The sequence below is a fragment of the Phacochoerus africanus genome, chromosome 9 (genome assembly GCF_016906955.1).
Source record: "Phacochoerus africanus isolate WHEZ1 chromosome 9, ROS_Pafr_v1, whole genome shotgun sequence".
NCBI lineage: Eukaryota > Metazoa > Chordata > Mammalia > Artiodactyla > Suidae > Phacochoerus > Phacochoerus africanus.
The window spans coordinates 24,479,457-24,491,599 of record NC_062552.1 but is presented as its reverse complement, the minus strand read 5'-3'; the positions used below and the strand labels follow the sequence as shown (position 1 = coordinate 24,491,599).

Genomic DNA, 12,143 nt, shown 5'->3' with positions numbered 1-12,143 from the left:
GGCAGAGCCCTGAACCCAGATGCCCCTGAACCCTGAGTCCTTGGGTTCTCAAGCCCCGTGATCCCAGTGGGATGGAACTGCTTAGAGCCAGCAGTCCACTGAGCAGAGTCCTCCTGTCTGGTGGGGCACCAGGCACATGCTGGGTCTCACGTGAGCAGCCCCAGTGACCCAGGGGAAGGGTGGGGGAGTCAGGCTGGTCTGTCAGTGGCCCAGAGCCTCCTGGCTCTTTCAGGCCCCTTCAGATCCTCCCGGCTGGGTTCTGAGTGCTCCACCCCACCCCTGTCTGGATCCTCTGTGGTCTCCTGGCCTCTGCAGTGGTCTTTGTGCAGCTGCAGGCACCTTCCTCCGGAAGAAGCAGCAGAAGGGCAGGGCAGCAGATGTGCTCAGAATTTTAGAGCTGAAAGCGACCTTAAGGATCCTCTGGCACCCCCTTTCTGGAAAGCTGGTACTGCACATCAGAGATTTAGAAGGGAGCAACCAAGGAGGAATATGAAAAAAAATGAAGTGGGTTAGGATTTCCATTTCTGCTCTGGCCTTTGGTCTGCATTGTCTTTTTCCCAACACACACAATCACACATTTCTGTTTTCCATGAAAAGTTTTACTTTTTTTTTTAAGGTTTTTTTTTTTTTTTTGGTGTGTGTGTTTTCTAGGGCTGCACTCGCAGCATATGGAGTTTCTCAGGCCAGCGGTCTAATCAGAGCTACAGCTGCCGGCCTACGCCACAGCCACACCAATGCCAGATCTGAGCTGCATCTGCTCATGGCAACACCAGATCCTTAACCCCACTGAACGAGGCCATGGATCGACACATCCTCAGGGACACTGTGTCAGGTTCTTAACCCCATGAGCCACAGTGGAAACTCTCTCGTCATATATATCTTAATCAAACTTGAGGGGAAACTCTGCAGGAAAACTCTGCAGGAAGGCTGCTTGGAGGCGGGGGCTGGGGGTGAGAGCCAAGGCCTGCTGCAGCCTCTCACTGGATCCCTTCTCTCCCCCCCCCCCCCCACCCTCATTACTTTTCACAGATGTGCCAAGGAGAGGGAGCTATATTCCTGTGTCAAGTAGGAGGAGAAAGTAGACAGGAGGGGGTATGGGAGAGGGGCAGCGCTTTTAGGTCTGGACTGGGCTGGAAGGAACTTTAGGGCTCATTTAGTCCAAGTCCTCTTTTTTTTTTTTTGGCTTTTCTAGGGCTGCACCCTTGGCTAGGAGGTTCCCAGGCTAGGGGTTGAATCAGAGCTGTAGCCGTCTGCCTATGCCACAGCCACAGCAATGCAGGGTGTCTGCAATCTACACCACAGCTCATGGCAATGCCGGATTCTTAACCCATTGAGCGAGGCCAGAGATCGAACCTGCAACCTCATGGTTCCTAGTCGGATTCGTTAACCACTGAGCCACGACGGGAACGCCTCCAATTCTTCTTTATTAGGTGAGGAAACCAAGGCAGAGAAAGGGAGGCACCAGCAGCTGGGGAGTCAGAGCTGGGGACTAGGACTCTGGTTTGCACCCCCTGGGTTTCTCCGTGACCTCTTCTCCTGGCTTCCCCTCGCCCTCGCCCTCGCCCTCATCTGTCTCCCTGCAGACTGCAAGCAGGGAGCTGACTCCTAGGTTTGAGGTCACAATATCTGGATTTGGGAAAAGCAGATTTCAGTTTGCAGACCTCGCAGGAGAGATCATCGTAGGGTCAGTTGTTGAAACGAGGGCGGTTGGTTTACGGTGAGCAGGGGAATATGTGTAAGTTGAGATTAAGGGAAATAGTCCCCCAAACTGAGCAAAGCCTGACACTTCTCTCCTCAACCCTCCATTCTGTCCCTTTCTTCTGCCTTCAAACTGACAGAAGCCAGAATTCAAATTCAGTGTTTTGGGGAGTTCCCATGGTGGTTCAGCGGTAACGAACCTGACTAATATCTATGAGGTTGTGGGTTCGATCCCTGGCCTCGCTCAGTGGGCTAAGCATCTGGCGTTGCCATGAACTGCGGTGTAGGCTGAAGACCTGGCTCAGATCTGGCATTGCTGTGACTGGCGTAGGCCGGCAGCTATAGCTCCAATTGGATCCCTAGCCTGGAAACCTCCATAAGTCGTGGGTACAGCCCTAAGAAGAAAAAAAAAGTGGTTTGCTACCCTGGTCTAGAGCAAGCCTCCATTTTCCCCAGGAGTCATTTCAGCTGGTTTTCCCTACCAAACAGCAAGGGGATGGCCGGGCTGACAGCAGCAAAGTCACCGTCACCTCTTTGCAGCCTTGCCAGGCCAGCTGCATCTGGCAGGGAGCGGCAGCTCTCACCTGCCCTCCCTGGGTCATGCTCTACAGCCAGATACTTGGCATTTGTCTTTGTGTAGGGCCTCAATATTGTACTCTAATAAGGGTGCATGTGGGAGTTCCCTGGTGGCCCAGCAGTTGAGGATCTGGCATTGTCACTGCTCTGGCATGGATCTCTGCTCTGGCGCAGGTTCAATTCCTGGCCTGGGAACTTCTGTATGCTGCAGGCGTGACTGGAAAAATACAGGTGGGGTGGGGTGAGGAGTGTATGTGGAGAGTCTGCAAACCCAGGCCTAAATTGGTTTGGGGGACTTGAAGTTTTTTAGTGACTCCCTACCCAAAAGAGTGGAGAAGCCAGGTCTGATGACTTAACCCCACTTGCAGTCTGCTCTGGGCCTGCAGAGAGCTGGCCTCTGCAGAAGTAAAGCTTCCTACACTTCAGGCCTAACAGGAGGGTGGGGAGGAGAGGGGAATAGGCTCAGCCTCGCCTTGCCAAGCACCCTCAGGCTAACTAGGACTCCAGACAAACTTAGCTTGTCCTTAAGGTTCTGGGTCAGACCCCAGGCAAGCACAGGACTGATCTGGCTCAGACGTCTGGCTACAAGCTATCCAGGAACCCAGGCATCCAGCCCTCCCCAGCCCTCCCCAGGCTTTCCCTCTGGAATAGGAAGGACACTTGCTTAAACCAGAAACATACCATCTAGAGCAGCTATTTATGGTGATCTAAAAAACACAGGGTGCTATTTAGTCGGGGGTGGGTGGGAAGGGAGAAGGTGTTTAGGGTCCGCCAGAAAGTCAGGGGCACAGGGGCTCTCTGGACCACAGGGGGAGAGGGGTTTCTGGGAGGCCAGAGGGCGAGGAGCCAAGGAGCTCAGCAGTAGATTCCCTAGGCCCGCCCCTCCCCCTCCTCAGGGAGGCCGTCTTCTTGGCAGACAGCAGATAGATGCATGACAAAGGAGCCATGATGGCTCTGTCCTGGGGGTTGGGGAGATGGCTAGGGAGGGGCCCCTCCTGGTCCGAAGCACATCTTTCCACCCCCACCAGGCCCCTTAATCTATCTCCTTTTGGGGCAGTTAGTAGTTTAGAGGTGAAATAGCTCCAGCCCTGCTGCCCTATAAATCTTCCAACAGTCCTATGGGAAGTATTGAAATGCATGCATGCAATTAGTCACCCCAAACACACAGGCAGATGGGCACTGGAAGAGATTCAGAGGAGAAAAAGCAAAACAAAACAACACAGACACACACAAACCCAACAGACTCAAAGGACTCCTGGTGGAGCTAACTGGTCACAGTCCGGAGGATGCCAGCCCCTCAAGACAGATGCCGAGCCACTGACCCTAGCAAACAACCTCAGACCCAGCCAAGATGAAGAGGTGTCTAGGTCCGCAGAGGTCTGTGTCCCAGTCTCAGGAGTCTGGCCTCCAAACTGTAGGAAGCTCTGATCCATGGCTTCTCTGGAGAGCCCCCCTCACTCAGGTTCACCTGGGGCCTTCGTTTAGGGCAAGTTGGGGGAGCAGACAGACAAACATCATCCCCAGCAGACAGCTAGTCTGAAAGCTATTCTCTTGCAAACAGAATCAAGCACTAGGCCAGCAGCCTGAGCCTCAGGACGGACCCAGAAAAATAGACCCTGTGGGAGAGCTTAGGGCAGGATTCCTGCACCCCCTCCCCAATCGCAGTTCACCCCCTTCTGCATCTTTTCGCTAGCCCCCCAAACAAAGGCCTGGACGCCTCAGTCCTCTAGAGGGGGACAGGATACCTAGGTCCCAGTGGGGGGCCATGTCTGAGGCTCAGTCTTTGAGGGGATGGGGGTGTTGTTGCTGGAGCTCTTTTAGCTGCTCTGAAGGGGATTCTGTGTGAGGGGATTGGGGCTGGGGGGTTGGGGGGCAGGAAGCTGTCCCCAGGGGAGCCATCCAGGCCCATTCAAGGGTTGAGCACTTGTTTAGGGTTAGAGCTGCCCCCTCTGGGGACCAGGATTGTCCAGCCAAGGCCATTGTCCGGCCCCCTTCCCCCAGTCCCTCCCAAGCCTCTTTGAACCTGAAGTCAGATATTTTTCTCCCCCCCCCTCCCTCCTTGGCTTTCCCCACCCAGGGCCTAGGGCTGGAGGCCCAGATTGGGAGGTGGGGGAGGGAGAACAGTCAACTATGGGGCTAGATATTTGGGTCCCTGGAGGGGGGCTGGGGGACAAGGAACCTGATGTGCGCGGGGAGCGGGGACCCACAGCGGGGGACCTGCGAGCGGGTGTGTGATTGATTCCTCTGCCTGCACAAAGATTGGGAGACTCAGGCCCAGTTCATGAGCTTGATCCCTGGCAGGGAAAATGGGGGTTCCATCCCTGGGTCTGGTGGAAGGGAGGCCCCGGAACCCGGAAAACTGTACGGAATGGAAGCCCGTGTGGCAGTCTGCCCCTGGTGAGGGGTGGAATCTAACAGGCTGGGCGGATGGTTGCTGGGCATCGCAGCTTTGGGGGTGCCGGAATCTGGCCAGTAATCTAGTTGGGAATGCCTAGGTTCCCGGACTGGGGGTGAGGGCAGAGAGCAGGAATTGACGAGTAGCTCCGGCAGGATTTAGCACAGACACCAGACATGTGTGAGGACCTGAGAGGGTCGCTGGGGTCCCTTGAGGAGACAGTGCCAGGGTCTTCGAAGAGGGGTCCAACACCTGGTTCCCCGACAGCCCCAATGTGCACAGAGCAGTGGAGAGGGCCGGGCGGCCGGTTGGGAGTTGGAGGTGAAGGCCGCATGGGGGACCTGCACCAAGGGCCTGAGGTCCGCAGAGGCGCCCGGGCGGACCTCTCCGACTTTCGCCCTCCAGACACCACCGCCACCAGCCAGCAAACACCCTCCGCCTCAGTTTCTCCCACCCCCACCGACCCCTCCCCCACCCATCCAGGGGGCGGGGCCAGAGGTCAAGGCTAGTGGGTGGGATTGGGGAGGGAGAGAGGTGTCGAGCAGTCCCCTTGGAGAGCCCTGGTTTTACTGGGCCCCCGGCTTGGGGCGCCTTCCTTCCCCATGGCGGGACACCTGGCTTCCGACTTCGCCTTCTCGCCCCCGCCGGGCGGTGGAGGCGATGGGCCGGGAGGGCCGGAGCCGGGCTGGGTTGATCCTCGGACCTGGCTGAGCTTCCAAGGGCCTCCCGGTGGGTCAGGGATCGGGCCGGGGGTTGGGCCGGGCGCCGAGGTGTGGGGGCTTCCCGCGTGCCCCCCGCCCTATGACTTCTGCGGAGGGATGGCCTACTGCGCACCTCAGGTCGGAGTGGGGCTGGTGCCCCAGGGCGGCCTGGAGACCCCTCAGCCCGAGGGCGAGGCGGGGGCCGGGGTGGAGAGCAACTCCGAGGGGGCCTCCCCCGAGCCCTGCGCTGCCCCCGCTGGCGCCGCGAAGCTGGACAAGGAGAAGCTGGAGCCGAACCCCGAGGAGGCGAGTGAGCTGCCGGGAGCTGGGGGAGGCGATCGCGCTGGCCGGGGGCGGCCACGCGAGGGGAGGTGGTCGCCTGCGGCGGCCCGGGCAGGGAGGGGTGTGTGGCGGCTGCGGGCCGCCGGGAGCGGGGACCAGGTGGGAACTAGGCGCCGAATTTAGAGAGAACCGCAGGTGAGGGCAGGGGCGGCCTGGGGCGGTCGGAAGCCGACCTCGCTTCCCCCTTCGGCCCTTGTCAAGTAGGTCCTTCCATTTCCTAGGGCTGACCTGGGTCGGGTCATTCATTACCAGCCCAGCACTAGACCCGGCTTGGGATTTGGGCCCCTTCTTCTACCCAGCTCCCTTCTGGAACATTTGAGCCTTATCAGACCCAGGATCTCGGCCTTAGGGTTAAGTGTGGCCTGAGGGTGAAAACAGTCCTTATCCCAGGGTTATTGTTCCTAAAAGTCTAGGGTGGGACTGGTTTCTGATAGAAACTCCTGTTTGGGCGGTGTGGATGTGTGGAGTTTGGGTTTACCTTCCACCAACAAGTTGAAAACTTGCCTTCCCTTGGCCTCTGTCTTGAACCCAGTGAGTCCTGCAGATGGCACAGCCTGGCACCCTCTTGTAGAGAGCTGGAAGTACCCGTTACAGCTCTAATAATCTAAGTAGTGAAGGGGGGAGGGAAGAAGTCATCTCAGGCCACTCTCCAATGGTAGCATTTGCTAAGGAATTGAAGACTTCCGCATCCAGCCCTGCTGGGGACTGACTCTTAAGGATGTATCTTCTAGGCCGCTGAAGAGACAAGTGCAAGCAATTAGAGATCAAATACTAAGCCCTTAGACCTCACCCAAGGAGGTGTGAGTGGTTTCAGCTGGCCCCGAAGCCCTAGACTCTTTGCAGGCGGCGACTGCTGAGCCTTGAATAATAATGGCTGCCAATTGTGGTCCATTTCCTAAGTGCCTGGCTGTGGGCTCAGTTTCGACATCATTATCTCATTAACCCAGCACAAAATCTCCTAGGGAGGTATTATTAGCCTATTTCATGGGTCTTAACTGCTGAATGATGAAGCTAGGTTTCCTTTCTTTCAAAGCGCTAAAATGTGATTTGGAAAAGAAGCGATGCGGGCAGCTGAGGATGTTTCTAGGTTTGCGACATTGGTTGGATGTTCATAGGTTTGCGACATTGGTTGAGCAGAAGTTGGGGATGGAAGTTAGCCTGTTTGATGTGATTGATGACCTTTGAGTTACTTCCCGGAGGCTTCCAGGACTGCCCAGAGGCCTGGCTGCTCTTCTGTCCTCTGGCCACTGGCCTTCATTGGAGAGCCTCAGGGCTCCATCTGTCCACATCTGCTCTATCCTTCCTTCCTCTCATCCACCCTCAAGGTTCAAAAATCTTGCAGACGTGACCGTTGCATTTTCTGTCTCCTGCCAGGATGGCTCCCTGCACTGTCCTACCCTGTCCATCACCCAGTAGCTCAAGGCCCAAACCAGACACACATTCCTTTCACATCCTTCCATCCAATCCTTTGGAAGCTTGGCTGTCTTAGAAACACATCCTGAGTCAATCACTTAGAGCCATCCTGGTCCCACCACTGTCATCTATGCTGGGATTACTGCAGTTGTCTCCTCAGTCTAAGTCAATACACTAAATGGAGTGAACATTTTATTTATTTTTTGGCCGCATCTGCGGCACGTGGAAGTTCCCTGGCCTGGGATCCATCTGGCACCGCAGTTGCAACCAGCGCCACAGCTGCTGCAACACCCGATTCTTAACCCGCTGCATCAGAGGGGAACTTCCTGGAGAGAATACTTTAAAACGTGAAAGTCAGGAGTTCCCTTGTGGCGCGGGCACAGTGAGTTAAGGATCCAGCGTTGTCACTGTAAGCAGCTGGGGTCGCTGCTGTGGCATGGGAGGGGGTTTGATCCCAGGCCTGGGAACTTCCACATGCCCTGGATGTGGCCAAAAAATAAAACCCCAAGCAAACACATAAAAAGCGAGAGTCAAGTCATTTCACTGCACAAAGCCCTTCAGTGGCTTTGCATTTCTGTAAGTAAACCAGTCACGTCAGCGGCTCCAGAGTCTGTCCTGCTCACCTTTCTGACCTCATCAGTTCCTCCTGTCCCTTTCCTCAGTCTTCTCCCGGTGCTCTGGCAGTCCTGGCTTTGCTGCAGGCTTTGCCTCTTGCCTCGCTGCTGGCCTTGCTCCCAGGGCCTGCCCACCTCAGGCCTTCCACTTGGCTACTTCTTTTGCTCAAACATCACCTCCGACTATCTTATTTAAAATTGTCACCTTCCCTGTAACCCCCTACCCTGCTTTACCTTTTTCCATAGCACTTCTAACATTCGGGATAATAATTATTTCATCACAGTGAAAACTCTGTGGGGCCAGGGTTTTTGTCTATCTTGGTGTGGCCACTGGCTTACAGAAGGTACTCAATAAATCTGTTGAATTACTCAATGAGGATGCTTTTATGTTGCAAAAAGATAAAAATAAGGGATAATCAGATTTTTTAATCATTCCTGTGGAATGCAGAAGTTCCTGGGCCAGGGATCAAACCTATGCCACAGCAGTGATGCCGGATCCTTAACCTGCTGAGCAACCAGGGAGCTCCCCAGATTTTTTAGGTTGAATGCTATATACAGAGCGGAGTTCCCGTCGTGGCTCAGTGGTTAACGAATCTGACTAGGAACCATGAGGTTTCTGGTTCGATCCCTGGCCTTGCTCAGTGGGTTGAGGATCTGGCATTGCCATGAACTGTGGTGTAGGTTGCAGATGCGGCTCAGATCCTGCGTTGCTGTGGCTCTGGCATAGGCTGGTGGCTACAGCTCTGATTCGACCCCTAGCCTGGGAACCTCCATATGCTGTGGGAGCAGCCCTAGAAAAGGCAAAAAGACAAAAAAAAAAAGAAAAGTGCTATATACAGAGCACTTTATTCATACCTGCTTTGTTTTTTGTTTGTGAATGTGCATGCCTTGTCCCATAGTTTGTGGGACCCTCAAAACAAGCTAGAGAGAGTGTATTTGGAAAGAGAATCAGAGGGAGTTCCCATTATGGCTCAGCAGTAACAAGCCCGACTAGTATCCATGAGAACTTGGGTTTGATCCCTGGCCCCACTCAGTGGGTTAAGGATCTGGCATTGCTGTGGCTGTGGTTTGGGGCTGGCAGCTGCAGCTCTGATTTGACCCCTAGCCTGGGAACTTCCATATGCTGCAGGTGCGGCCCTAAAAAGCAAAAAGAAGAAAAAGAAAAAAGGGAATCAGAGAGGTGCTCTCTATTTCTCTAGTCTCAAAACTTCCTCAAACTGGTAGGTAATACAGAGTCAAAACGCTTTTGTGAGTATTAAAGAACTAAAGGGCAGGAGCCTTTTTAATGACCTGACAGGTGTTCTCACTGAGACTGAGGCCTCTTTCCACTGAATGGTCTTCTGCATTTGATAGGTGTGTCACTTTCTGGAGTAAATGACCTTCAAATAAAGGTTATTTCTGGTTGTTAGGTGGGTAGCCTGCAGATACCCCCACAGACCATCTACTCCTTGGGGCCTAAGTGGAAAGGGGGTGGGGTGGGTAAGTGGTACGTTTATGTTCCTACATGTCCTCTGCCTTTTTAAATGCAGTCCCAGGACATCAAAGCGCTTCAGAAAGATCTCGAACAATTTGCCAAGCTCCTAAAGCAGAAGAGGATCACCCTGGGATATACCCAGGCCGATGTGGGGCTCACTCTGGGGGTTCTCTTTGGTGAGTCTTCCTCAGCATGTTCTGACCCACAGAACACAGGGCCACACATGTCCCCAGAAGGAACATCCCCAAATGTGGGCCTTTCCTCCCCACCAAGGGAGTGAGGGGAGGGGGTTTCCACCCTCTTTATGGGTGAGGGCCTCGGGGGGGGGGGGGGGGGAAGATACTGTACTTTGCTTTGGTGCTTGGCCTTGCGTTCTCTGGGAGGAGTTCCTGCCATGGGGTCCCAGTGAGGGCGGAAGAGGTGGCAGGGCTTGAGTCTTGGGGGTCCGGAGGGCCCTGCCTGCTGCCTCACCTTGCTTCTTTCCACCCACCTCCCCAGGGAAGGTGTTCAGCCAAACGACCATCTGCCGTTTTGAGGCTTTGCAGCTCAGTTTCAAGAACATGTGTAAGCTGCGGCCCCTGCTGCAGAAGTGGGTGGAGGAAGCTGACAACAACGAGAATCTGCAGGAGGTGAGGGTGGGAGGGGTGCACAGGGACAGCCTGGTCTCAGCCCAATTGCCACTGCTTTTGTCCCTGGCTGGCTGCTCTTCCTTTTGGAGGCAGTGGTCCTCAGTGGGATGGGGTGTAATTCCTCAGTTCTGTTGGAAGAAGGTCCAGCCCGGGGCACTGGTCTAAACCTACCCTTCCAAGATCTTTCTTTCCTTATTTATTTATTTATTTATTTATCTTTTTCTAGGGCTATACCCGCAGCAAATGGAGGTTCTCAGGCTAGGGGTCCAATCGGAGCTATAGCTGCCAGCCTATGCCAGAGCCACACACAGCCACACGGGATCTGAGCCACGTCTGTGACCTATGCCACAGCTCATGGCAACGCCGGATCCTTAATCCACTGAGCAAGGCCTGGGATCAAACCTTCAACCTCATAGTTCTTAGTCGGATTTGTTAATCACTGAGCCACGACAGGACCTCCCAGGATCTTTCCTTTTTGTAACCTGGCCCTGGTGACACATCCAGCCAGTGCTTCCGAGCAGTTTGCTCTTAAGTCACTGACCCCGGGGTGCCCTTGCTCAGCAGGTTTGAGGCTTGCCCTTCCCATTTCCTCCCTTAAATTTCTCTCCCCATCTGCCCAGATATGCAAGGCAGAGACCCTCGTGCAAGCCCGGAAGAGAAAGCGGACAAGTATCGAGAACCGAGTGAGAGGCAACCTGGAGAGCATGTTCCTGCAGTGCCCAAAGCCCACTCTGCAGCAGATCAGCCACATCGCCCAGCAGCTCGGGCTAGAGAAGGATGTGAGTGCCTCTCCCCATCCCCGTGGGCTCCAACTCCTCCCCGCCACCCCTCCCAGAGCTTATGATCGAATGTCCCTCTCCCCTGAATCCTGCTCTCAGGTAGTCCGCGTGTGGTTCTGCAACCGTCGCCAGAAGGGCAAACGATCAAGCAGTGACTATTCGCAACGAGAGGATTTTGAGGCTGCTGGGTCTCCTTTCCCAGGGGGACCAGTATCCTTTCCTCTGGCGCCAGGGCCCCATTTTGGTACCCCAGGCTATGGGGGCCCTCACTTCACCACCCTGTACTCCTCGGTCCCATTCCCTGAGGGTGAGGCCTTTCCCTCGGTGTCTGTCACCCCTCTGGGCTCCCCCATGCATTCAAACTGAGGTGCCTGCCCTTCCCAGGAGTGGGGGGGTGAGGAAGGGGCGAGCTAGGGAGAGAAGCCTGGGGTTTGTACCAGGGCTTTGGGATTAAGTTCTTCATTCACTAAGAAAGGAATTGGGAACACAAAGGGTGTGGGGGCAGGGAGTCTAGGGGAACTGGTTGGAGGGAAGGTGAAGTTCAATGATGCTCTTGATTTTAATCCCCACATCACTCATCACTTTGTTCTTAAATAAAGAAGCCTGGGACCCAGTAGGTGGATACTTTTGTTTTTGGTTTATCCTCCTCTAGTTACTGAAGCGTGGATGGGGATGTCTAATAGCAGATATTAACAGCTCTCAGATCTGAATGGCCCTGAAACCAAGGTGCCATTTATTTATTTATTTGCTTTTTAGGGCTGCACTTGGGGCATATGGAAGTTCCCAGGCTAGGGGTCCAGTTGGAGCTATAGCTGCCAGCCTATGCCACAGCCGCAGCCACTTGAGATCCAAGCCGCATCTTCGACATCACAGCTCTTGGCAACACCGGATCCTTAACCCACTGAGCAAGGCCAGGGATTGAACCCGAAACCTCATGATACCTAGTCTGATTCGTTGCCGCTGTGCCATGACGGGAACTCCCCAAGGTGCCATTTAAACTGCTCAGAGTCACAGTGTCAGAGGGAGATCTGGGATTGGATCCCAAGTTTATAGGTGTGAGCTCACTCTTAGAAGCCTGATATCTGGGGTCCTGGGGAAACTGGAGGTGAAGGCCATATTTTTACCTAAAGATGTAGTTTTCTACATAGCCCCTTCTCTATTAGGAGCTGGCTTTTTGCTTTCCCCCACTCTACTTTGGAATTTAGTAGCTTTGTGCTAAGAAATCTAGTCTTTTTTTTTTTTTTGTCTTTTTGCCATTTCTTGGGCTGCTCCCACAGCATATAGAGGTTCCCAGGCTAGGGATCCAGTTAGAGCTACAGCTGCCAGCCTACCCCAGAGCCACAGCAATGCAGGAACCAAGCCGCATCTGCAACCTACACCACAGCTCATGGCAACGCCATATCCCCAACCCACTGAGCAAGGCCAGGGATCGAACTCACAACCCCATGGTTCCTAGTCGGGTTTGTTAACCACTGAGCCATGACGGGAACTCCAAGGAATCTAGTCTTTTATGTACTTATTT

General features: G+C 54.5%; 1 protein-coding gene across 1 annotated transcript; it reads left to right on the top strand.

Moving 5' to 3' along the window:
- The first annotated feature begins 5,201 nt into the window (after positions 1-5,201).
- Positions 5,202-11,246, top strand: POU5F1 (POU class 5 homeobox 1). The gene is made up of 5 exons (XM_047796109.1): positions 5,202-5,676; positions 9,269-9,389; positions 9,712-9,842; positions 10,463-10,621; positions 10,721-11,246. Exons 1-5 carry the CDS (start codon positions 5,272-5,274, stop codon positions 10,985-10,987), a joined length of 1,083 nt encoding a protein of 360 aa, XP_047652065.1. The 5' UTR covers positions 5,202-5,271; the 3' UTR covers positions 10,988-11,246.
- Positions 11,247-12,143: the final 897 nt, after the last annotated feature.